This window comes from Silurus meridionalis, chromosome 8, assembly GCF_014805685.1.
Source record: "Silurus meridionalis isolate SWU-2019-XX chromosome 8, ASM1480568v1, whole genome shotgun sequence".
In the NCBI taxonomy this organism is placed as follows: Eukaryota; Metazoa; Chordata; class Actinopteri; order Siluriformes; family Siluridae; genus Silurus; species Silurus meridionalis.
Window position 1 is genome coordinate 6,165,830 of NC_060891.1, and position 26,982 is coordinate 6,192,811.

The 26,982-nt window shown below is 36.7% G+C and overlaps 2 protein-coding genes across 2 annotated transcripts in view; one reads left to right on the forward strand and one right to left on the reverse strand.

The window, feature by feature from the left end:
• The first annotated feature begins 927 nt into the window (after positions 1 to 927).
• On the forward strand, positions 928 to 3,489 carry LOC124390281 (inversin-A). The gene has a single exon (XM_046856118.1). The coding sequence runs from the start codon at positions 993 to 995 to the stop codon at positions 2,526 to 2,528; it is 1,536 nt and encodes a 511-aa protein (XP_046712074.1). The 5' UTR covers positions 928 to 992; the 3' UTR covers positions 2,529 to 3,489.
• Positions 3,490 to 3,611: 122 nt separating this feature from the next.
• Positions 3,612 to 26,982, reverse strand: part of LOC124390591 (serine/threonine-protein kinase PAK 6) — a 30,024-nt gene continuing 6,653 nt past the window's right edge. Inside the window, exons 2-9 of the mRNA XM_046856612.1 lie at positions 15,103 to 15,328; positions 13,321 to 13,986; positions 8,619 to 9,161; positions 8,112 to 8,245; positions 5,783 to 5,909; positions 5,516 to 5,641; positions 5,096 to 5,230; positions 3,612 to 5,001 (exon numbers count right to left, since the gene is read on the reverse strand). Of these exons, the coding sequence (XP_046712568.1) occupies positions 4,834 to 5,001; positions 5,096 to 5,230; positions 5,516 to 5,641; positions 5,783 to 5,909; positions 8,112 to 8,245; positions 8,619 to 9,161; positions 13,321 to 13,986; positions 15,103 to 15,306 (2,103 nt within the window). The 5' untranslated portion in view covers positions 15,307 to 15,328 and the 3' untranslated portion in view covers positions 3,612 to 4,833. The remainder of the gene's footprint in view (positions 5,002 to 5,095; positions 5,231 to 5,515; positions 5,642 to 5,782; positions 5,910 to 8,111; positions 8,246 to 8,618; positions 9,162 to 13,320; positions 13,987 to 15,102; positions 15,329 to 26,982) is intronic.

A 26,982-nucleotide genomic window follows, 5' to 3' on the forward strand; every position in this document is an offset into this window, starting at 1 on the left:
TATATATATATATATATATATATATATATATATATATATATATATATATATATATATATAAAACAATCTCTGTTGTGGTCTGATGAACCACCCATTCTGCATCTTTATTGCAGCAGGAATAACGTGTCTCACTCAAACCTCAAAAACACATCAACAAATATCAGCTACAGTACTCACACAAACATGACCTTCACCCACTCAAATTGCAGGCTCAACTGACTAGTGTGAAGGCTGCTGAAAACAGTTGAAACACATCCATGTTTGGCTTTTGCTCAAAAACCAAACAGCAATGAAATGAGTAAGAGCCCATCAAATCCAGTGGATTGATAATGCCTTAGCATGTTTAAGTGGTCTAATGAGCAGGACTTTTTAATCAACATGTATCAGTAGTTGCTGGGATTTCTACATAGGACATTTGTCTGTGTCTGTAAGACCGTAATATGCAGCTGAAATGGTAAGATGAGCATGGATTGAGACCATTTGTTACTCATTTTGCTCATTTATTTATTTATTTTTATTTTTGTGTGTTGGTTCTTAAGAAGCATGACTCATGTGCTTAGCACCTCATTCTTAAAACATGTGTGGTTTAAATTTCCTGGAAAATTCACAGAGTGGTAAATTCATGGTATACTAAATTTTGCATCTTCTTTAAAATCAGGAGGAGTATAATAAATCCTGATACAAACCCACAATTTATTGCATTGGGCAGTGATATTTTTTTCTGCCTAAGTAATTGCACCTTTCAAAACAGTGTATCTTTCGCCTCTGCTGCCTGAAAACAGAGGGTGAGATTCTGAATGGATGCTATAACAGCGCTTGGCCTCAAATGGCAGTTGCCGTAGCAACGTGGGGCGGGCGCACAGAGTGAGGGACGTATAAAACGCCTGACAGTCCCTGGCTGAGACACAGAAACTCTGAAAACTGAGACAGTGCTGAGCCACACATTGACTCCAGCACCTGTGAGACTTCTTCCAGAGAAGAGGCGTTCCACCATGCTGAGGCCAAAGGACTTGTGCCAGAGCTCTGGCACCAAAACCTTTTTGGATGCCATGAATAGTGGAAAAGTGCACCTGGCCCGCTTTGTGCTGGATGCATTGGACTGCCGCATCATCGACTCAAAAAACGAAAGCAGCCGGACACCACTTATGTGTGCCGTGTGCCTGCAGGAGCATAACACTAGATCTAAGTTCACTCAGCTGCTCCTGGAAAAAGGTGCCGATGTGAACAACCGGGATGAGCATGGTCGCACTGCTCTCAGTTTGGCCTGTGAGCTCGGCCACCTAGATGTCATCAAGCTCCTGGTGCAGTTCAACGCCAACCCTGAGCTCACGGATGCCTGGGGCAATAGTGCCCTGACGTATGCTGCCTATGGAGGACACAGCCAGGTACTGGATTTTCTCATTCGGGCGTTCAAGAGGCTTGGGCTGAGACTGGACCACACAAATCATGCAGGCCACACTGTCATGCAGGTAGCTGAATATCTGGGACATGCTAATTGCGTTCAGGTGCTCTGTGCTGCAGGGAGGAAAGGGGTAAGCAGCGTCGGGAAAACTCACGAAATCAAAGGTGGATCACAGGAAGTGATTTCCTGGCCTAATCGACTCCCGAAGCAGATTTTAGAAAAATTCTCAAAGCAGGTTCACAGCAAAAATGAAGAAACACTGCCATCTTTGTTTCAGAAGCAGATGTGGATCAGTGACGATAAAGACCCAAAGAGACGCTTCAGTCAGCAGCACTCCCCTGAGAGAAACAACTCAACTGCCTGCCAAAGTTCAACCAGGTTTCCAGAGAGGCATTTCACTGAGAAGGAGCAGCACATCTTATTCAGCTCAAAACAGTTCCAAAACTCTAGAGAAACTGGCTTTGTAAGAAAGAACAACTTTGCCTCAGAGCACTTTCAGAAAGTGGACCAGCATGAGATGAGGGAAAATCCACCAGAGTGGGGGAAAGCAAAGTCATTCAACCTGGACCTACAGTCAGGACGCAAACAGTCGTACCAGGGTGAGGAGCGGGCTGTCACACAGCCTGTCAGCCAATTAAAACGAGCTTCTCTTCCAGACGAGAGACCACTTATCCCGAAATTTTACTGCCATGGCAACACTTCTACCAAGAAGAGTGAGGTCGAGAAAGCGGCTTTGCAGCAAATGAATGGAGTGTCTAGGATGACTGCAGAACAGAGGAACAGTGACAAGAAAAGCTCAATAAAGCGTGGGAGCCTTGTAAAGATTGAAAGACCGAATAAGTTGCTCTTCTGTCGGGACGAGGTGCCACGGGAAAGGATCAAAATCCGTCCACCGGGTTTCGAAGGGCTCGGGAGCAGATTACTGCGGCGCTTCACAGCTCCTGAGTTCATGGGCCTGGTTAGAGACTGTCAATCCAGTGCGAGGCTAAACAAAGGCAAGATCGCTAGATCAGAAACATTTCCCCTTTCACATACACACAAATTGGTAAACAGTCAGCCCAGTGTTGATAGCATAAGCAGTGTCAGGTGTGAATTTGAAGGCAGCCCTCCAGTTAGCCGAGCTTAATTTACAATTGGGAATTGGGATTTGATGGTGTCGAATTCCGCACAATAATTCTTAATAATTTACTCATTCAAGCCAGAATTTAAACCACACATAAAATGGGAGCAATAATGTCAATTTTGTTAAACAAATTTCTAAAATTTCTATTTTTTTCCCTTCTTACTTTTCTTGCAGCAAACTTGAGCTAAATAAATTTTATTGCATGGACTTGTATTTAAACTTTGTAGTAGTCTCTTTGATCTTAGAGTCGATTCCCAGTTCCTAGATGTGGAATTGAAAAATCAACAGCACATGCAGGGATTTTACTTGTTTCGAGCTGCTTTTTTAAAAAAAACATTTATGAACAACAATAGATTAAAGAGGAAAATGAAGAAGTGTCTTGCTTTTGTTTTTGATTATTTCTTTTTTGATAAATGCAGTTTGTTCAATATCAGTTTTATTTATTTAAGAACTGTTAGAGTCCTGATGAAACTTCTCTAAAAGACACAGCACTGTAAATAAACACACAATGTTTCAAATGACTAGATAAAGCAAGTAAATGTGCTACATAATATGTAAATGCACTGTCTTTGATAATGTACATGTATGTGAACTTCAGCAGCCAGGCAGGGGTTACAGGTTTTTTTGTAAAATTGTCTTTTTCTCCTCATAATCAGTATGTTTAAAATGTTCATCTATATATTCTTTAATGTACATCCTCAAGTTTGTAGAAAAAAATGCGAAATCTATTCATACTCATGTCTCAGACATTACAGGTTTGTGTATAAAGTGTATTTATGTCATTAAAGTATAGTATATATTCCGTTTGTGTACAGATAAGAAAAATAGAAAAATATTATATGTGAAATTAAATTCTAATTTACATTTAACTGGAAGAAACATTTGCACCATAGCTGTGATCTGTCATTTTACTATGCATATTGTGAATGTCAATCGTTTATATAATTAAAATAAAGTAATTAACATTTTGATGGAAAATATTTGTGTGCGTGTGCGTGTGTGTGTGTGTGTGTGTGTGTGTGTGTGTGTGTGTGTGTGCGTATGTGAAAAACTGCACCATCCTTCCCAGAATATTCAATATGCATCCTTTATTTGTTTAGAAAAAAAATTAAATTATGATTTATTCCTCTCATCATGAATAACTAATCTATAAATAAAACCACAATATGAAATAAGCTGAATTGTTCAAGAAATGTTCGAGATGATGTACAGATAGTACACAGCTGGTGAGAAACCATTCAGCATGTACCATCCAGTGTGCTTTACTTCTACAAACACAACGACCATCCCCCCCAAAGTCCTTAGCAGCACACGTTCATTCGCACACTCCCACTGAAAACTCTACAAACTGTTAAGAAAAAATAAGTCACAGTACAACAGGTTGGATGCGAAAATGCAAACATGAACATCACATCCTAAGTGTAAACATACACTCTCACTCATTCACACACACTGTAAACAAACACACAGAAGCCAGATGACTTTTTTCGTATGTACCTTTGTCACTCGGTAATAATGATCAGAATGCAACTACAGTATTGACTCAACATAATAGTATGTACAAATTATTCCTTCTGCAGTTACCCATTTAAAAGTCAACCTTGGGTGCTGAGAAGCAATATTTACAGTGTACACAATTTACAAATGATTCAGAACCCCCTTCCAAAAAGCAGATGGTGTCATTCATAAAAAAAAATGTAATAAACAACATAACAATAAATAACTAAATCAGTAGGATATACAATTGGATTCCGATGGCTCTTTGAAAACAGTCGCCACCACAGCAGCTTGTCAACGACATTGTTCTAAGTTCTGTTTCAAGTCATTTCTAGCTTAAAGTTGGCCTACATATGCCACTGGCATGCAAATCCTGGGCAAGGTGCAGTAGTCTCTCTGTGCTAACAATACTGGCAAAATACTAAACGTATCTGGCCATCAAGCATCATGATAACATGAAACATTCATTGCTTAAACTATACGTGAGAAACTCATTTGTATTGACCACATGTTAAAAACATTAACACAGTCTTATAGTTTAGGCTGCCAATTAAGCACCAGTTGTCCCCAGTGTACGGTTTTTAGGAATTTGACCTAGGGTGCAATGTATTAACACTCCATCACTATTAGCCATGGTCATCCTGCTCACATGAGGATAACAAGTGCTCTTTATTGTGAGTCTTTAGAAGCTGCACTGTGCATCAGCTCACTTCTATGCACCCAGGACGTTCAGACCTGGAACCCTGGGAGCCTCCTGCCAAGAGCCTACAATAGCATGTATTGTAGTAGAGAGAGAGGAAGAATAACGGACTCAGCAGCGAGACATGCGCTTGCGGTACTGCTCGACGAGAGGCACGAGGCACTGTGGAGAGCTGCTCTGTAGGAGGAACGGGTGCTCAAGGAGGTCTGTTGCACTAGCCCGCTCCACCGGGTCTCTGGTCAGCATGCGGTCCAGGAAGTCTTTTAGCACTGGAGACACCTGGAAAGGAAAGAATCAAAAGCAGGATGAGTACAGGCTACTGATGATATTGTGAATTTTGTAAACCATGGATGCAGGTGTTGATTGCAGGTACCTGCTGAATGTTTCGTATAGTTGGTGGTGGTTCATCTCTCAGCCGCTTCATGGCCACCACTGGGGCTTCGCTGAAGTAAGGAGGCTCTCCATCTACCATCTCCACCACCATAATGCCCAAAGACCATATGTCCACCTGGGATTCAATTTAAAACACTTAAATCACTTGATATTTGTACTTCCAATATATGCCATATTTGTGTATATACATATATTTTTTATAGTTTATACTTTTAATTTAACTACCTAATTTGTTTATCCTAAATTCTATTCCTTGTAATGCTTAAATGTTAAACAGTCATACAAAGCATTTCACTGCATGTTGAACTCTGTATGTATGTGTATGTGACACATAAAATTTGATTTGATTTGATTCGATATTCATTTTACTGCTGTATGATGATGTATTGGAATTCTTTACCTCAGTGCCATATGGTGACTTTGAGATAACTTCAGGGGCCATCCAATATGGTGTCCCCACTAGTGATTTCCTTTTAGGAATATCTTTACTGATCTGAGCACAAAAGCCAAAGTCGGACAGTTTAATCTGAAATGAAAAAGAGGGAATTTCTCTGTTAAAAACATTTTAATCCATAATGCAGTCCATCCCACAAAAAAAAAAATGTGCATTCAGAGCTCAAAGAGGAGGAAGAAGGAAGGTAGAAAAGGAAGACAACTTGGATCTTACCCTTCCATCCAACGATAGCAGGATGGAGTCACTTTTGATGTCGCGGTGAATGACACCTTGCGAGTGGAGATAAGCCAGTGCCTGCAGGACAGCCTCACACACTGTGGCAATCTGCTCCTCACTTAACCTGTACAATTAAGTACAGCATATCACAGTCCAAATGTGTCCACTCATCGATTCCATGCTTATTCTGTGTCTTATTCAGACCAAAATGATTAGAAAGACTAACAAGCACAAGGTAACTATTTAGGCTCATCTGAAGAATGTGAGAACATAGAAAGATAGAACATCTGGTTCTTTTGTGACACTACAGTTATAACACAACCTGTGTTCTATATTAACCCATTAACATTGCCAGATCCATAAGTATTTGGTCAACACCACAACTATCATTGATTTACCTCTTTGCACCACTACAATGGATTTTAAAAGTAACAATTACCAGATTAGGTATACACTTTCAACTTTAATAATGGATTTCTTGATTGTAGACTTTTATAATGAAATGCCTTTGACATGTTTGAAAACACTTTGACGGTTTTTTTTTTGCTATATGGTGTGAAAGATTAGTGTTCTGGGCATTTTAGTGTTGCTAAGCTGACCAGTGCATTATAAAAAAACCATTAATAAACCATAAATTGTTGATTTGGTAACTCCCAAGTTTCTGCTATGTCTCTGATAGGTTGGTTGGGAGAGTTTTCCAGCCTAATGATGGTATCGACACCACTGTGGATTGTATGGTGAGCTCTCCATAACTGCTTTTAGGCAATGTCCATAGTTAAAATGAATAGAAATCAAAATGTATTGACTTGAATTGAGTTCTCTAAATATTTTGTCATTAAATAAGGAGAAAACTGGACTTGTCTGACCAGTAAACTGCTCATCAGTTAAGTGTCTGATTACTTTTGAGCCTATAAAAATAGGCCACTATGTAAAAAATGGGAAATGCAATCTTGTTGTTAAACCGAATTAATTCTTATCAATGGGTAAGAAAGTCTACATTTGAAACTTATATTGATTGCTTTATTTCAAATCAATTCAGTTCAAATGATGCGTGTACACAGGCAAAAATGAGCACAAATTCTGTGTAAACATTCTAAAATATCTGTATACTCACATTCCTATTTTAATTCACTTACATTCCACACTTTCATAAATCTTCCCTATTAGTTTTGTTGTAATTACACTAAACAATATGCTTTAAGATTAATAAATGAATTATGAATTATGCATTTTAGTTTTAGTGCAATAAAATATTAGGACATAAATATTGTACTGTCATTGCATCACTGACAAATATAATTATATAAATAAACAGATCCGTCCATATTAAAATAGGGCTTTAGGTGAAGCATTAGAGTAGTTCAGTGTACAGGTACACAGCCTGATTAGAAGCTGACTTGACAGTCTACTGCCACCATGTGGTTCAAGAATACTTTTACAACATCAAAAGCTGACTAGATTTCTGTGACATCTGTAACAAATCTTGTAATATCACTGCACAGAACGCTTTATCTTTCTCCAGCTAAACGCATAATCAAACAACTCTGCCATTCTGGGTAGTAGTTCCTTGTTTTAGTAAAGAGTTCAAAGCTGATACAGTCAATTTACTCTATCTCAGTTCACATTTAAGTAATTGTTGCTGAAATGTGAAAACGTACATTAACTTATATAAATGTTTTTATAAGTACTAACTTCTAAATTACTGGATTGTTCATTTTGCAGCATATTATTAACTGCTACAATGAAACTAATGAAACTAATCTTGTAGATGTGAAAGTCATTTCAACTCAAAGTCTTGACGACCCTTTGATACCTGGGAGTTTTAACACTTGTATTTCAAATTCAACACATTCATCTCCAGACCTTTTAATTCCTTCAGTTTCATGAAATAATAAGAAACAGGTTAAACTTGGCAATTAAACTGCTTATCAGTAGTGTCCAATTAATGTAGACCCTGTGTAAATCAGTGGACTGAACAAAAAATGGCTGTAAATGCAATTATTTTCAATGAAACTTCTTTAAATTAGAGCACTGTCCAAATACTTATGAGCACAACTGTATATTCACATCCCTACAATATATTCACTCTCATAAACTCATGTCTTTCCTATTAGTAACATTGTAATTACACTGAATATGTTAGAGGACGAATAACTGAATTATAAGTCACAACACACTACTGTGAAATATATTATAATTATTATACAGTTCTTATAATTATTAGCCAGGCTGATTACGCACTGTAATTGACTAAAAGTTTAAAAATCTCTAAGCAACTCTGGGCTCAGATAGATATGCTGCTGTTTCAGACACTATGATGGCTTACCTGGTTTCAGAAACTATGTTAGTAAGAGCTCCTCCTTGGAGATACTCCATAATAACCCAGAGCTCTTCCTCCACCAGTGCACTCTTAAACATCTCCACCACATTCCTGTGCTGGTAGTCCCGCATAATAACTACCTGCACATGCATACACACATGGTTATTACAGTAGAATGGCATGAATGTAAATCCTTGATTATGAATTCTAACTCAAGCTGCCTAGTTTATTTGTTAATTATGTAAAAGCATAATTCTGCATAACAAAAGCTATATATATATATATACACATACATATATCAAATCATCAAATCAAATGCTTTAAAAGGTCAAATGCTTTAATGGGTGAATTGTCATTGAGAAATTCTGCACAACTGAAATTAATAAATCCTTTTAAATACTATTTAATCCCATTTTAAAAATATGGCAACATACAAAAAAAACAGTTCTTAAACAATTTTGTTGGCTTTTTATCCACTACACTGTCATGCTACCGAAATGAAGAGTCTCAAACCTCATTGAACAGCAGCTCCCGTCTTTGCTGCCTCCTCAGGTCCATCATTTTTACTGCTACCAAACGACCACTGTGCTTTTCCCGTGCAATACACACCACCCCAGTGGAGCCCTCACCAATCTTGACAAAGTTCTCCAGGTAGGAGCGTGGGTCTCCCTTGTCCACTACCATCTGTAGAGCTGCCTTGAACTGCTCGTGAGTGACTTTGGGTGGGTCAGGTGGAGGACGTGGGGATGGGTGCTGCTGTGGCCTAAAGGCTGGAGAACAGGTTCCAGCTGGACTGGTGGCCAGAGAGCCAGTAGGTGAAGGCCTGGGCTGGGATGGGCTGTCCTGTCTGGGGTAGAGACTTGGATTGGGGCACCCCGAGTGCCTCATGAAAGGATCAGGACCTGAGGGTCTAAAACTAATGTTGGGAGAGAGGCCGATTGTGTAGCTAGAGGATGATCGCACGGTCCTGTGAGGCCTTGTGGTGCTCACCAGGGGACTGCTTGCTCCACTGTGGAAGAAGCCTGGCTGAGGTCTCAGGAGAGTATCTGCCTGTAACTTTGGAAATAAAGAATATACATATTGGCTGATGTCCCAGAGCCAAAGTGTCGAATGCTAATTAAAACCTGCCATCCTTTCATTAGTTGCCATCCCCTGCTAAAACTGCCATCCTCCCATTCAAGTCATCCTGCGATTTCTGTTAAGTAAGTGCTGCACTTAGAACATTTATTCCCAGGAGCATGAGCACTTCCAAAAATAGCATCACACTACCACAGGAAGATTGTAGCTCTAAGTGCATTACGTCACTTTCTTATCACCTTGAGAAATCATCAAAATTCATTGAACAAGCTTCACAGACTGGGAAGTGTGCCAGCGTACTTAATCTTCAGAGACACCAGCAAAACACTGCAGGCAAAAATTAAAATGTAAGACATATCAAAATCTAAAACTTGGATTACAATCACACTGTGGGTTTGAATGATTAAACTCTTAAAGAGCATGCATATTTAACTGCTTTGATAGCTCAAGAATTAAACAGTTATGCATGTAATTATCTACATGCTGCATTATATACAGTGAACATATGCACATTGCATGCAAGGCAAATATGCAAATACTACAAGTAATACTTTTACTAGTAAATTCATGTTCTATACAACCACATTAAGTTAGTATGTACTTATGTTAGCACTAAAATTACACAATGGAGGAATTTGGGTCTCTTATAGCAAGAGAAACCTATGTATAAAGTGTATGTCAAAACACAACCTCTTCAAAAACCGACACAGAAATTGTGGTTGATGTCACTAAATATGTTATAAATTAAGAGCGAAAATGCAGTAGAATATATTAACATTGTGTTACCGATTCATGAGTTATATAACAAGGCTTCGCTGTTGAAATCGGCCACTGAGTCCGCACAGCTGAGTGAATGCAGTTACTTCCATCCAATAATTATCTCATATCTTAATGCTTTCTATATTTATACATTTGTTCACTGTGCACCTGGGAGTTTCTGATGTGTTTTTCGATGCCAAGTCAGATATTTTTCATTGAGTTGGCATATCATACATTTATATTAAGGTGCTTTGTTCCGGATATATTCTGTGTAAATATTCTTTGCTGGAGTAAAAGCACTAATTCAATTTGATGGTAAGCATTCTTAAAGCAATAACACGCATGAAGACTTTGAAATAAATAAGTGAACAAGAAACATAAAAAAAAAAAAAAATGTATACTTACACTATAGGAAAACAAAAAGGCTAAAGATAAAAAGACATTTGTGTATCCTTTTAAGGTAAAAGTTATAAAAACAGGAAGTAGAAAACAATGTCAAATGCATGTCAGTGATGTTATTAGTTTATTGTGTAGACATTTTTAAATATTTTTAAAAATCCACTGCATATATATTTTTTATCACTTTTAAAATTGAAAAAACAAAACATTTAAAATGTATTAAAATATTGTGAACTGACGTTATATGAATAAGAACCAATGTAGAGCATCTATCATCAATAAAGCATCCATTTTTTTCCCTTTATGTCCAGTGTTTTATATTATACAGTATTTACTTTCAAACAATTGTTTAATTAAATACACTTATGCAAAATAATCGTTTTCTTTTCCTAACAGGGAACATGCATATTAATTCATAAGCATGTGTGCAAGTCAGTTTTTCTGTTTGCATCTTTACAAGCAGAACAGATTACATAAAGCAACAGCAATTTAGGTACAAAACACCTTATTACATTTCATGTGGCCTCACTTAATAATCTAATTCCCTTGCATTGCTAAGTTGTTGCCATGACTTAGCATACTTAAGTTTGTATAAGAAGTAAATATATATGGATTTTACTTTTGTCAATTAAAATCTGAAATGCGATTAAATGAAGAGAGCATGCTATAGGAAACAATGAACATAAATTCATGGAGAAAAATATATTAAAAGTAAGTGCTTCTCATAGGCCAGTAGAGAAGGCCTTGCTGATACTTATAGCCCACCACTAAAATTAAATCTTTGTAGTAATAAGGAGATGTATTAGCATTATTCTAACAAATCCAACTTTTAAGAGAGCTAAAACCTAGTTTATCTTTTCCTACATACACTTTGTATTTATTTATCTATTTAGTTACCGTTCAACTAGTTTGTAACATCAGTTTTACTATAATGCAAGCATTATAACATTAGTAATAAATTAGGAGATTAGGAATTTAATTTACCACATGTAAACAAAAGTGTGGTTTTTTTTTTTTTTTCTGTGTTTATGTTCAGGCAAACCTTCTTGTATTTTTATTTGTGGTACATACATTTTATTTGTGTCACCACTTTGTATTTGTATTTGGAATTCTACCAGAGTATTTATTATTATGAGTAATTACACTTTTACTTTATTAAAGTATTTTCAGTACTTTATACCACCTCAGGTCAGTTGCACAGAACATCATCATTAAAATAATCAATAAAGCTCTACAAATTCCAAACTGTAATCTTACAGACCTTATTTAATTAATTCAACTGCTCTTTAAAGCCAAGCATTATATTATATTGACTTTATTTAAAAAAAGATGTGATAAATGCTTTTAGTAATAAGTACGCTCTTAGAAATATTCTATAAGAGTACGTTCTTAAAATGAACTGTTTTATTTGTTACAGATTTCTTTATTAGATTAGATTGATTATACATACAGTATATATCCAGTGGCTCCTTCATAAACCTTTTCACAAAGGTTTTTTTTTTATAAATTATTACTAGGTTTCTCTAGACATGAGCAAGATTTTTTATTACATGCCTTGTAAAAATGTAGAAGTCTCTGATAATAGATTGTTCTTGATGCAGTTTAAAAAAGGGAGGTGATTTTGCACGGTGAAAATGTGCGAAAGTGCTGCAGCATCACTTTCAATCTATATACAGCATTTCTATAGGCACTTGGATGTATGCAGTCTAGCAGCACACTGAGTAAAAAAAAAATGTTAAATGCAGTATTGTGGAAGGTGTGGTATCGACTATATTTCCGCACCTGTTTGCTTATAGGGATGATGGTCGTGTCTGTACTTATGCTTAATTCAACGATTTAATAATGGTTCATTTGTATTTGCTCATTAGAGATAAACTTATATGAACAAATTTATGATAAAAATGATATTTAACAATTATTTATTAGCAATTATTTATTTCTATAAAGTGCTATGCAAATAATATTGAATTTAACTGAAAATGCATGTACATTAACTCGAAAAGCTGATAACAAATGAGGTCATAATGCTGATGTAGCTTTTTGTTTAAGCAATCCTAAACTTTTCATCTTACTTTCTCTTACATGCATTATTTATTTCTGGCTGCAGAGATACAGACCTGTAATGCAAAGGTTACATATCAGTCAGGTTGTATATCAGTCTTCCATGACAAAGGTTTCCTAAATTGTTCATGGAGTCCTTTATACTTAAATCTCTGAGATGTTAAACTGCGATCAAACCTTTTAAGATTCAGGAAACTTAAAATAATTGAAGAATTGAAGAATACTGAAAACAAGTTATTGTTTTTTTGTACTTTTTAAAATGTATTTATTTATTTTCAGATATTCCAGTATGTTTTAAAAAGGTTTCTGTAGGCATTAGTTGCATGTCATTACATTAAAAAGAGGACTAAAGATGTGGCTTTATAAACAAAGGGTTACAAATGTCCTGGAGTCCCCTCTGTCCCACACATTTTAGTGTTTACAATCCATTAATTAGCCATGGTTAGTTACATTAGTTAGGATTTTTTTTAATCCAGTACCTTGTACCCTAATATTTAAAAGACATTGGTTACTTCAGGACCAGAATTGGGAACCTATGGTGTACTCATTTGACATTTTGTCATTTGCCTCAAGACATTATTGTGTTCAGACAAAATTGTGTTTGTCTGACATAGTCAACACAACTATGCTTGAATGCGCACAACAACTGAAGAGACAAGAAGTCAGACCTTACCTTATCATTGGAGACAGGTTGAGGAAGAGCTCTCCTTTATTATGTGCATGTGCAATTCAAAACCATTAAAAGTCTCAAATATTTAACATCAAGGTGTCTTGAGAGCTGATTTGTTAGCAGCCAGGAAAACTAAGTGGAGTGTCACTTTTCGAACACTAAAAATATAGGTGACATATGCTGGTTGTTGGTGTCATGCTTCAGTGGGTCTGCAGAATGAAACATTGAAAGGTTTGAAAAGTTGCTTACCTTCAGGTCATAAGAAGAGTATGGTCTCCCAGGGCTATTTTGTGGATGAATCAGGAGCCTGTCAGCAGTCCTTATATCTGTGTTAAACCCTCCACTCTCTATTTGTCCTTGCTGTATGGACATAGATGGACTATAAAAACAGGTGATGGGCCTCGGGGTGTGAGACAGAACTATGGGAAACTCCCTTCTCATCATCATTCTTTCATTAGGGCTACCCAAATCTCCACCCACATACACTGGCCTGGGTGGAACAGGGATTGGCGGTGGAGGAGGCATGGGTAGTAACGGAGGAGGGGGATATGCCTCCAGAGAGTTAACATTAACCTCATAAGTAGATTTGGCTCTAGACAGTATGCCATTGGGTTCCAGGGTGATGCTCTTCTTCATACCCATAAACGGGGTTCCACTCTCACTGTGGATGTTCCGTATCTGGTCTCTCCAGTGGTTCTGAGAATCTGGGTCGAGCTCAGTGCGTTCTAGGTCCTCATACTGATAGCCATCACCCTCCATCACCTCGCCAAGGCGACCCAAAGATTGGGCTCTCTTGCGAGTTGAAGGGCTGCTCTTGCGCAGTGAGTTAGAGCTGGTCACCGACAGGCGGCTCATATCTGACAGCATAGCTGAGATGTAGTCTCCGTGGCCGACGAAGGTCCCACGCACAATCGTCTGAGGAAAAAGGAGAGACAGAAAGACATTATGATTAATGCAAGTGGAGTGGTGAGAATTCAACCGAGGTTTATGCTTCCGCAAAATAAAGTTATTTTGGGGTACAGTGTATAAAATCTATTTTCTTGCTTCCTAGTAACTTAGCAAAAAAAACTTGTTTCTTTTACCCAAAAACACATAAGGATTTCGAAAATTAAGTTTAAAAATGATGCGAGACTGTACAATATCTTACACCTTATTGCGCTTTCAGGCATTTTTCTCTCAAAGCTGATGTTGACCTCGATTTCAGAGCCAGTTGGCAGGGTTTTTGGCCACAAAGGACATTTTATGTCAGCTGCCATGTGCTTCAGTCACTATGTCCTTGACGGGAGATATAAATATACCCTAAAGTAGCCATGACTCACAGCACCAGTGAGGCCCAGGAACACAAACTTGGTTAACCTGTCAGAAGAAAGCCCAGTAGCCTGTTATAATGTTTAACTTGAAGTGAATTAGGATAGGGTTGAGAGGCGATGAAAAGTTGTATATGATGTAATCAAGTGTTTAAGGTATGATTAGACTCAGCATAATTTAAAGAATGTATAGTTTCATTAAATGTAATTCTACATATCTAATCCGAAACCTTCATGCAGGTCATAATGTTTAAGACCACAGATGTGTACAGGGGACAACTACCATTATTTTTCTTCTGCCGTGTGTCATGTTGTGTACACTATTTCTGAAAAGGCATCACACACCATGGCTAAGGGGAAATCTGCCATTGTCATGCTCTAGAGCTTTCTGTGGCTTTCTCTTTGCTTGGAACTGCAGTTTTTTATCCCTGACTCTGATGCTAGTGGTACACAGCATGGACCGTTATTAATTGCCAGCATAGGGTAATAAATCTTTGGATTCCTGCCACTGAGTGGGTTTATATAACAGGATTGTAAGTGCAAACCTATAAATAGATATTAAAGCAAAATTATTTTATGCTGCTCATTACTCAGCTATAACTTGATTCAAGATACTTCCTTATTGAAAGAAAAACTGTCATGGCAGTGAAGAACAACATAACTTTATGCAAAAATTAACACTAAAATATTTGTTAATTTCCTATTTTTTTATCATGATACATGCCTTCTTTGGTTTTAATTCCACTGGTGTTATTCTGGAAGGGTCCACCATGGGTTTGGGTCTTCGCAGGTTCTCTATAAGACTCTGCCATTGTGTTGGTAGACCCACAAAGATCCCGAGCTTTGCATCATAAGAGGTATGGACTCTGTGTTCAAAGTTCTTTGGTGCAGAAATTTCTGGCCTCTTCTTCTTCTTTTTGCGAAACATTATCAGTTGCTAGATTGCCAACCTGTTAAAAAAAGAGAGAATAAAATATGAGAGGAATGACAATATCTAATGAAGCGTTCGTTTTATACTAAGATTTTTTTAGATATTAGATTTTCTTAGTCTGTACAAAGAATTCTTTAGGTCATTCACTATAAATTACCACCAGTGTACACACAGGATTTTAATTAGGACTTATTCTGACTCCTTACTCCAAATATAGTAAGCTAAGTACATTTTCATTCATTGACAGCACAGAAAAAAATAGAGGCTTTAACTTTTTTTCTGTGATTATACAACATTTATATGTTGACTGATCTCTGCTTAATTAATCGATTGTAATACTTGTCAGATTGCATTGCAAACCGAACAACAGGAAGTTTAAAAGTGCTGGCTTTATAGACATTATGACACTCATGATTGTAAATGTTGGTTTAGGCAATGTTTTGCACTGTCAGAAAAAAGGCTACTTTTTATTATAATTTATTTATTTATCACACTTAATAAACTTATTACACTCGTTTTCCTTCTATCTACCTTATTTTTTTGTACTTAATATCTTATGCTTATGCATTTAATAAATATATTTTACATAAAATTCATATAGTATACCTCTAAAGCTTTATGAATTATGCACCTTACATTATTAGTAAAGATACATTATATTCATATTTACAAGTAATAGAAACATAAGAGCAAATAATATATTTATCACACCAGATACAAATCAAATCAAATTAAATGAAATTTTATTCATCACATACACATACATACAGGAACGACATGCAGTGAAATGCTTTATACGGTCCGGCAAGAGGGGAATAGGGTGGGGAGAAAGAAAAAAAGCAGATAAATAAAGTATAAAAACTATATAAAATAAAATATAAGGTATAAAGGATATATAAAGATAGGTTTGTAAACAAAGATAAAAAATGTATATACAAAGAAAATCCTTATGGCAGTAGACAGTGAAACAGTAAACAATGTGTACCAAAGTGTAAACAATAGACAATTTTAGTGGTGGGTTGTCCATAAAGTGTCCTTGTGCAGTATGGTGTGGTGTAAAGTGTCCATAAAGTGTCCGTGTGTGGTATGGTGTGGTGTAAGGGTCCGTAAGTGTCCGTGTGCGGTATAGAGTGACCATAAAGTGACCGTGTGCAGAATGGTGTGGTATAAAATAAATAAATATAAAGTGCACTTTGCTGTGCAAGTCCAGAGTTTAAAGTGACGTGGTGCGAGAGGTGAGGTATGTACAGGTATGTACACTAAAATAGTGTGTTGAGAATGTAATTTGCTTACATTGTCTCTTTCTTCTAATCCTTATTTGGTCACTCACTTCTACATTGTTGTTGAATTTTACACCTTCTTTGCACATTTCCAGATCACTACTTTGACCTTCTAAACTGCACTGCCCATTAAGTAGTCTATGATTTAGGGCCTTGTGAAATTTGGAATTTAACCAATGAACTGCAGCTGGCCAAGAAACAATTCACTTTGAAAAATGGATGCCATGTCTCTAAACAAGTTCAAGCCCTCAGAGCTACAGGACTACTTCTGTGAATAGGCAATGCTCTATAATATTTCTGAATGTGAACAATTTCCTTTTGTTTATACTCTCAGGATATAATTTTATTATTCGATTTTCTTCCATGCTTTAAAAGGCTACTATTAGTTGAATTTGAAATAGACTGCCTGGCCAAAAGGGTCACACACTCTAATGTTTCATTGTACTGCCTTTTGAGTGTGCATTTATTGTGGCATTTCTTTTGAAAGGTGAACCATTCCAAAGAGTCTTCTTCACAAAACAAATTGGATCTATGGTCCTGAAAAGGGGCTTAGATCCATACTTTGTAAAGGACTACTTCTGCAAAGCTGTTTTGGGACATTGCCAATTGTTACAAGTGGCATACAAATAAAATGTAATTGAATTGACCCTTTGGTGGTCAATTCATGCTTGGAAATGATTCCTTATGATCCCTGAACCACACTTTCACAATTTAAACCAAATATACTTAAGACATCATGGAGAAAAAAAATCTATCGATGGGATAACCTGGTCATTCAATAGATTCGGATGCTCAGCTGCCTTAATTTTATTGTTGCATAATGCTGCTGAGCTGAGACCTGAAACTGAAGCAACCCCAGATAATAACACTGCTCCAGATTATAGGACATTAGGCGCTATACATGACATCCCTTTATTGATTTGGAATTGGGTAAATCCAGACTCAGGTAAATCTGGTGAATCAGACCACATGATTGCTCCATGGTTCAATCTTTAAGCTCCCTAGCTAACTGATTTTTTTTAATTGCTTACAAACAAGTGTCTTTCTGGAACACAACAGTTTGGGTCCATCGACTCACATGCAGATTTCCTCATGGTTGTTGAAAAAATAAGGAACTACACACTACATCAGTTAAGGACAGGGTTAAAATAATTATTTCCAACTAAAATGCTGCACTAATGCTTCAATCGTAGGCTTTTAAGTATATGGTTATATAATCCAAAGTACAGACAGTGTACATTTATGCCCATATGTGAAAGAAATGATATCTTCTTAATTATAATTTTTAATAGCAATCTAATTTTTACCTGTAAAAGAGGGGGTTGAAAGCGTAAATAATCCATCTTTTTTTAGTATAGCTGTCAGTGTTTTTACATGTGTTCTTACTGTGAATATACTGTACATGAATATACATTCTGAGTTAGGAAGAAATCAGACCTATCCTCATTGGTTCATACATTCTATAAACAGCTGATGCTGTAATTAAACCTTACAGTAATGTCTTTTTTATCGTTGAAAGACTGCAAGCCCTGTTATTACATTTTATAGACATACAGTACACAAAAAATCTTCCTGCCTGAGGGTTAAGCGTGCATTATGAGGATGAAAATATTCATGGATTCAAACTACCCTTATCGTGAATACCAAATCATGGATAGACTCTTCTAGCCCTGACTTTGAAGCAAGCGAGTTTGTCTCTTTTTTCTTCCTTCCTTTCCTTTTTGAGCTTTGTAAACTGTAAACCTCGGCTTTTGTAACTTGACCTTTAGCAGTGTGTTTTTGGTTCTTTTGTTTCGTTTAATGTAGAAACATACAACTTGACCTTAAGTCCTTCAAATGTACAACACATCTGTATTGTAAGCTTGCATTTTTTTGTCTTAAAACGATACTCTCCCTGCAGTGTTTTATTGAGCAGCAAACTGTGTGCTGTAACATGATTGAACAAGTCTTTGATTTAAAAGAGCACATTTGGCACAGAACTTTGCTTACATGCCCATAGCTGTAGTATTGAAAATCAGAGTCAAGTACTGTACATGAATAACTATCTAGCTTGTGCAAGCAGATAGTTCTAATCTACAGTGCATAGTCAGCATTAATAGCTCTAAGTTAATGATCTGGATGACTAAGAGGATGAAAATTGCTATTCCTGTTGTCACGAGTGGAAAAAATATGGAATCTATCTAAAAATCTCTATGGAGGAAGCATAATTTATTATTAATTTTATTTCCTGAAATTAATTTCTCTGTCCTGTCTGTTTGGAAACCATACACAAAAATGTCATACTTCAAAGTGTAACAATTATTTCGTCTCTTCAGAATAAACCTATAATAACCATATTACTATTACTATTTTTATCTATCGGACTTAACCAAATTCCTCCATCATATTCGCTATGCCTCAAAGACCGATCTATGCACCTCACAGGCTGCATTAATCTACTTAACGACAAAATAACCCAATGATGAACATTTTATATGCAACATGCTGGCAGAGAAAATACGTATTCATACTAAGTTTGTTCTACCGGTACAAACAGATCAATGTGTATTGACTGGAGGATGAAGGGAAAGCTAGTTTGCTCTCTGGCTCCAAGTGATATCCTGTAAACAAAATGACCACAAAGAGGATGCATGTTCTGCAACAGCGCTGTGGTGTCACTGTTACTCCTATTGATTTTTTTTTTTTTGTAGCGTGACCACCCATGATTTTCTTCAAATAAGACCAGCTCATACTTTGGGTGTTTTATTCCCTGAATCCAAGCAGGGTGAGCGTAAACTTGGTTGTTTTACTATTTGCAGCTTGTAGCTCATTTAATAATTTTACAGTGAGTGTTCTCTTAGTGAAGACATAACAGCATCATTGGCTTTGTGACAACAGAAATGTGACATACTTGTATTAAAAATCAAATTAAACACGCAGAATCTTGCATGCATCCGGAAAATTTTCACAGTGCTTCACTTTTTCCACATTTTCTTGTGTTACAGCCTTATTCCATAATCTAATTCATTATTTTCCTGCTGCAAGCTTGGTACACCTATTTTTGGGCAGTTTGGGCACCTATTTTAGGGCCACTCAAGGACATTCAGAGTTGTCCCATAGCTACTTCTTTGTGATCTTGGCTGTGTGCATAGGATCGGTGTCCTTTTGGAAGATGATCTGTTGCAGCAGTCTGAGATCCAGAGCTCTCTGGAGCAGGTTTTCATCAAAATGTCGATGTACATTGCTGAATTCATCTTTCCCTCGATCCTGACCATTTTCCGAGTTCCTGCCACTAAAAAAAATCCCCACAGCATGAACTCTTGGAAATTTCTCCTCTCTCCACAGAGAAACGCTGAGGCTCTTTCAGAGTGACCATCGGGTTCCTCTCTGATCACTCAGTCTGGCCAGGCATCCCGCTTTAGAAAGAGTCCTGGTGGTTCCAAGCTTCCTCTATTTAACACTGTTCTCCCTGGGACCTTCAATGCTGCAAAAATGTTTCTGTACCCTTCCCCAGAACTGTGCCTTGATACAATCCTGTCACGAAGGTCTACAGACAATTCCTTGTACTTCATGGCTTGGTTTGTGCTCCAAGTGCTTTGGAATCCAATCAAGTTGTAAAAACATCTCAAGGAGGATCAGTGGAAACAGGATGCATCTCAATGGCAAAGGCTGTGAAAAAGATTTCAAACACACTTTTTTCACGTTGTCATGATGGTGTATTGTTTGTAGAATTTTAAGAAAAATAATGAATTTCATTAATTTTGGAATAAGGCTGTACCATAACAAAATGTGGAGAAAGTGAAGTGCTTTAGACACTGTCTGCATGCACTGTATTAAAATAAATTGTAAAAAAAAAGATTAATCAGCCATCATCTAGCATAGCTCTTTTTAATTACTGATGTTTGTGTTGTGAAGGTCCTCAGTATCTAACCAAACAAATTAGTGTTATAATCTGATTGCAAATAGAGCATATATGTTTTTTGAAATGAAAGAACATCAATGAAATAATGCCTTTTTTACGTACTCATAAGTTGTTTTCAGCTGCACATACTGTAGCGTATCAAAAAAATCTCTGAGTTGACTCACACATGCAGAGAAAAACATCTGCATTAATGTTGTTTTTTTTCTTATGCTGCATTACTACCACTCTGCCTTAACTCCAATCCACTACAATACAGACCTCAATCAGATTAAAGCACAGTTTGCAAAGCTTTTACAAATAAACTTTTTTCTTATTGTTTCACATGCTTTAAAATACTTAAAAATACTGAGAATGAGTTACAGAGAAAATCCTATTAGGATTCTTGTATAAGAGCAGGCAGCAGAGGAGTCACTGTAATGAGAGGTACAAATGAGCTGAAATCTAATGCGCCAGGGGCTGTTCTATCAGACTGCAGCTTGTAACACTATTGACCTCAAAAGACTCCTATAAGATCTGCAGAATGACAAAATTTGCTCTCAAGCTAATTTACCGGAAGACTTAATAGAGTACAGAAAACATTCTGAGTCCTGTTCTAAATTTAAACACTCACTATATGTGCACATTTAAATTGATCACTGTTCACTGTTCAAATGCTCACTGTGATATATGACTTTAAACTGTGACATGGTGGTTGGTGGCAGATGGGGGGGTTTGATTAATTTATAAACTGCTGATCTGTGATTTTCAAACACAATAGTCTTAAGAGTTTACACAGAACAGGGGTGATAAACAGAATAAACTTAATATGACCAGAGGGACTGTAGGCTGAATGTAATGTTTTTCGTTTTTCACATCTTTCTGTGTAAAAAAAGATGTGATATCTTAAATTAAACTTAAGCTGTTAACGTGTAGCTGTGTTAGTTTATGCATTGTGCTTTAGTCACATGATTTAATTTTATATTTTTGGAAACCAGAAAACATGAATAATGGACAAATTCACACATAACAATGCTACATTAATATCTATCAGTGGCGGGCCGTGCATTTGGTACCTGGGCCTTCAGTGGGTTCTTACCTGATTTAATCCACCTCTTAATACCGCCACAATCATGTTGCAATTAGAGAAATTATCAATACTATACAAAAACGCAATATAACAATGCGTGGCATTACAGAGAGAGAGGCATTTTACATATGGAAGTCAATACCATTTTACTAAAGCAAGAAACCCAGTTAAGACAACTCCAAACCTCTACACTACAACCAATTGAGCCACCTACATCATCTGGAGCAGTTTAGAATCAATATTTGTCTAATAACATGACAAAAACATAAACAATTTTAATAAAATCTAACCTACTCCCCAGAGATGCAAACTCATATTTTGCACCGCTCCTCAGAGACTGTTAGCCAGTGGTACGGCTCATATTCAATGGTCTGGAAGACATCTCCTCACGATGTCTAGCTTTTCTTCAAAATGTATTTTAAGTATGTCCGAGACCAAATCATTTTCTTTTCCTCTGTAAGCATAAAAAAGTCTAACTCGGATGTATTAACGTGTGTAGATTGCTACAGAAATGTTTTGCCAGTCGAACTTGGCTATGACAGTTTCCCTCTGACCAACCAATCAGAGGACGGAAAAATGCTGATGCTATTCTGGGCCAGCTAGCGGCCCTGTAAGGCGAATAGAAAATCTTATTAGTTATAGAAACAAAGCTAATTCTTAAAGAGATTATAGTAAAAACGGCAGCAGAACAGACTTTGAAGGCCCTGGGCAGATTAGATTGACATGGCAGCACAATCTAATTAGACACAAAGTCTAACATCCACATACACATACTGGAAACAGTGCAGCCAGAAGAAACGCTACGAAATGAAGAGAATAAACTGTTGGGAATAAATTCATACAATTTCATGGTACAAATATTAGAATTTAGGTTGTAAATGTAAGTCAGTGCTTCTCATAATGTTTAGGCCAGCAGAGAAGGCTTTGCTGGCCCTGACCGCCTGCAACTGATATCTATTGCAAACAGTGATGGAATTATGATAGATTACTTACAACCTGATCCATCTTTCTCGTTTGAGTTCTCTTTACTAGGAACGCTCTTACGCTCTTTAATTACTCACTACTGAGGATGGCCCCACAATGGACAGATTAAAGATAGAAGACTTCTGTCGAGGGTTCCACTTAGAAACCATGAAAATGGCTTTGGATTGCAACTGATACCAACAGTTTTACTGTGATGGTTTAGAAATATAACTGCCATAAGCGCCTAAGGACTAGTCACAGGTTTGCACTCCATCAATAAATTGTTGAAATATAGAAATCCTGTTTAAACTATAATTAACTTCCTTGTTACATAGTTGTACATACATAAGTAGTAGTAGTAGTAGTAGTAGTAGTAGTAGTAGTAGTAGTACAAAAGTCACAGTGATGATAGTGTCAGCCTCTGATGCTCTGCACATGACTCAGAGAATGTCTGACACCTTTTTTATATACTTTTCTGGCATTGGACTTCAAGATGTTGAATGTTGCAGTCTGATTAACTATCCAATTTTAGATTTTTGGACAGCTTTTATATAAAGTTCATTTCTCAATTTGCTAAAAAGCTATAAAAAAAGGGTTTATTATTTGGTCATTCACCCATTTTAGAATGCAATGACAAATCAATTTACATTCTCTCTTACCAGACATGATTTGGGTTTTGTACATATTCCTATGTACATTATGTGCATATTGTACCATATGTTCATTATGTCCCTGTCCTTACTAACTTGGGTCGAGTTTTCCCAAAACATCACAGCACAAAGATCACAGTTAAATGGTTGTCAGCACCACACTGAGCGCACCCTTGCTAATGATATTAGCTTTGCAATGCCTTTTGGGAAACGAAACCTTAAAGCATGATGGGAATTTTGTAATAATTGCACTGTCAGCCACTATTTTGGATAACGATCCTAAAAAAAACTGGAGAGTAACATACAATTAACCCATGTAAGGAAGCGATGATTGCACAATAGTCCTCCATGTCCACCTGCACAATAATATAAAGATTTCTTATTTTTTTTACAGACATACAATGATGTAGCTGTCTCTACTGAGAGCAGGTGCGGTAACAGTGATGGGAGTAACAGGAAACACGTCTCAACCCTGATCTAATTTTGGAAGTGTCATTCTTTTAGCCATTAAAAAAAACTGTGTCAAATGTAGAAGTATGAGTGGAGGATTCCAGATTATCCAGATTATTATGTAATGGTCAGAGCAGGAATAAACATAATCCCATCGGAATTACACAGCAAGGTTTGCTTAGTAGCATGTATACAATCGCAAGCTGGCTGCTGTGTGTGTTGCTCTGCAGAAGAGTGAGACAGCAGGAGAACTTCTTCATCATGTTTATTATTGTGACCGTTCTGCCCTTTGAGTATAATGAGACTGCAGCGTTCGTGCATGTGTATTGGAACTCCCTTAAAGACGTAGTCAAGCTCACCCACACACCCACTCACACGTACACAAAAGACAGTTTGCCAGTTTGCTATATTTAAACTATTTGTTTTCTAATCTTCTGCTCTGCTTAAATCATGCACTGCACGCTGCACAATGCTCCAGTGGCCTGGAATTAAAGATACATTGATCTATTGGATATATCTTTAATGGAGCACTTCATATTTAGGATTATACTCTGTGTGTTATACTATCTAGTCTCACTCTCACATTAGTATTTTATTAGCATGTTAGCATAGACTAGTAGAGCTTGATTGAAAGCATCCTCATGACTACTGCATACTCGTGCTTGCTATAATCTGTATTATATATATGGAAAAATGAAGTAATAAATACAAAATTTTATATAATCATGATTATGGAGGTGACCAACATTTTTCAATGCTTAATTGCTTAAGTGAAAGAGTTCAAAAAAATAAATAAAAAAAACCCACATTATTTTATAGTACTACTGTACAGTACTGGTTGGATAGTACCGTATGCATATTTTATTTAGCTAGTTCTTATACACTTTTTTAGACTGAAAAAATAAATGTGTTGGTAATGTTTGGGTGCAGAGGCATATGCAAGACTTATGACAAAACATTTACAGACTAAAAACAGTAACTGCAAATAAGCAGCAGTAAAAGACAAAAGCTAAACAATGTGTGATATAAATACAAGCACTCTTTAAATCAATTAATGAATCAGGTGCAAACAGTCATGTGAGGTGTGGTGCACTGGCTGATGGGAATTAGTCTTGTGTTGAAGACTACAAGAGCGTTTTCTAAAAGGAGGCAATTACTTGATATTTACTGAAGGAGTTTCCAGTGTCAGTGCTTTGCAACAGCAAGGAAATTATAACTATAAATAGATAGTATGTTTGACGCTGCTAGTTAGTAAATTATCATTCACTTCAGAACATTCTGGTTTTGCAAAATGCCAGACTCAACTACACAATCATGGATTATTTTCCTGTAACAGTCCACCCTGAGTGTTTTATTCTTTACCTGATGCATTCTTAGCTACATGTACATATTTCTTTTAGAATAGGGTGAGAGCTCATATTCTCTGATATAAAAATCACAACATAACGAAGCATAGACAAACACTGCTATTTGCTACTGAAGTATTTTAAGCTTTTATACAAAAAAGACATTATTCCTTTTGACAGATGGGCTAAATGAATGGTGGTGGAGAAAAAGAAATCCAAATATATGACACGTAATCATCATTGTTTCTGAACCCCACCTACAATTCAATTCATGCATATCAGGCTTTTTATATGTACAGAGATTAAGAGTACACAACATTCAGGATGGGAAAAAAAACACATTTTTCTTGAACCAAAAGACAGTGATATGCAGTAAGTGCACCAGCTTCTGAGGGATTTTAGTAAACAAGCAGAGATTTCTTGACAGAGAATGGATTCATCTGCTTAAATCCCAGTGACACAGATACTGCAGCCCAGTATTGCACTGGGAGAGGACCGGTAAGAAGCTTAGAGCTTGTGTTTATTTTGTGTCAAACAAGTGCACCAGAAATAGGTTAGAAAGTGTTTTCAATTTTCAAATTTTGACTTTCTTATCTAATAAACAGGACCCAGACAAAATTGGTATAGGCTTATGTCCATATTGTTATGCCAATATTGTTATGCCATGGCACTAAAAAAAATTTTCAAAGCAAAAGACATTGACTTATTATTCAGACCTGAGTAAAAACTCCAATCTTCACAAAATTGGTTTCAATGAGTAGCTTTCATGTTTCCTTGGGTTAAAAAAAAGACCTTCATAGTTTGCGCACATCAAGTCAAGTCAAGTTTATTTCTATAACGCTTTTCACAACAGACATTGTCTCAAAGCAGCTTTACAGAAATCAACAGTTAAGGTGAATGGTGTACATTTATCCCTGATGAGCAGCCATGGCGACTGTGGCAAGGAAAAACTCCCTTAGATGTTATGAGGAAGAAACCTTGAGAGGAACCAGACTCAAAAGGGGAACCCATCCTCATTTGGGTGACATCAAGAGTTTGATCATAAATCTTTCAACAATACAGAACACTGGAGAGTGAGAACTAACATGAGCACTGGAGTGTAAGATTATAAGTAAATGTTCTTTCAACAGTCTTTGGTATAAAAGTCATGATATTCCATTCCATTCCATTCTTTCTGATTATTCCATAGTAATGTTCCTTACTATTAAAAAGAACATTAAATTGCATCAAGTTACACTATATGGATGGAAGTTTGTTGACACCTGACCATAAGACTTATATGTGCTTTCTGAACATTCCATTTCATATTTATTTCCTACTTGCTGTTATAATAATCTCTTCTCTTCTAAGATGTTCCACTTGATTTTAGAGTGTGCGTGTAGAGATTTGTGCTCATTCAGCCACAAGAGCATTAATAATATCAGATATGAATGTAGGGTAAAGAGTCCTGGGGTGCATTTAGTGCTTCAATTCATCCCAAAGATGTTGAAAGTTTTTTACGATTACTTACACACTAAATTTAAAAATAACACTGTTAGTAAAACCTTACATTCAAGGATGAAAACCATAGGCCAGATATGCACATTTTCAGCCTCACATTTTTTGCAAAACATTACAAACACTGTTTTGCAAAAACACTAAACACACTTCTGTACATTGGACGCATACATCTAACATAAAGTCACTTCTTTGCCATTTCAAGGCACCGCTTCCTAAAATACCACATCTATAAGCCAATTGTTCAAACATGGCTATCAGTTGTGCAGACACATAGGTGATTAATTGTAAACTCGACAATCAGGTGTAAGAACTAAAAAAAATTTATCTTTCACCAATCTGCTTTGGTCCGAAACTGGTTTCATGATCATCCACAATTTTCACTTGATTATCTCCCACTATATACTCTCCCGTCCTTAACCCCAATAAAGAGTTTTTTCAGCATGGCAGTGGAAGGTTGATGATCTCCAGCCCTATGTTAGGATACCCCTCATTCCAGCCATGGAGAAGGCCTGTGACC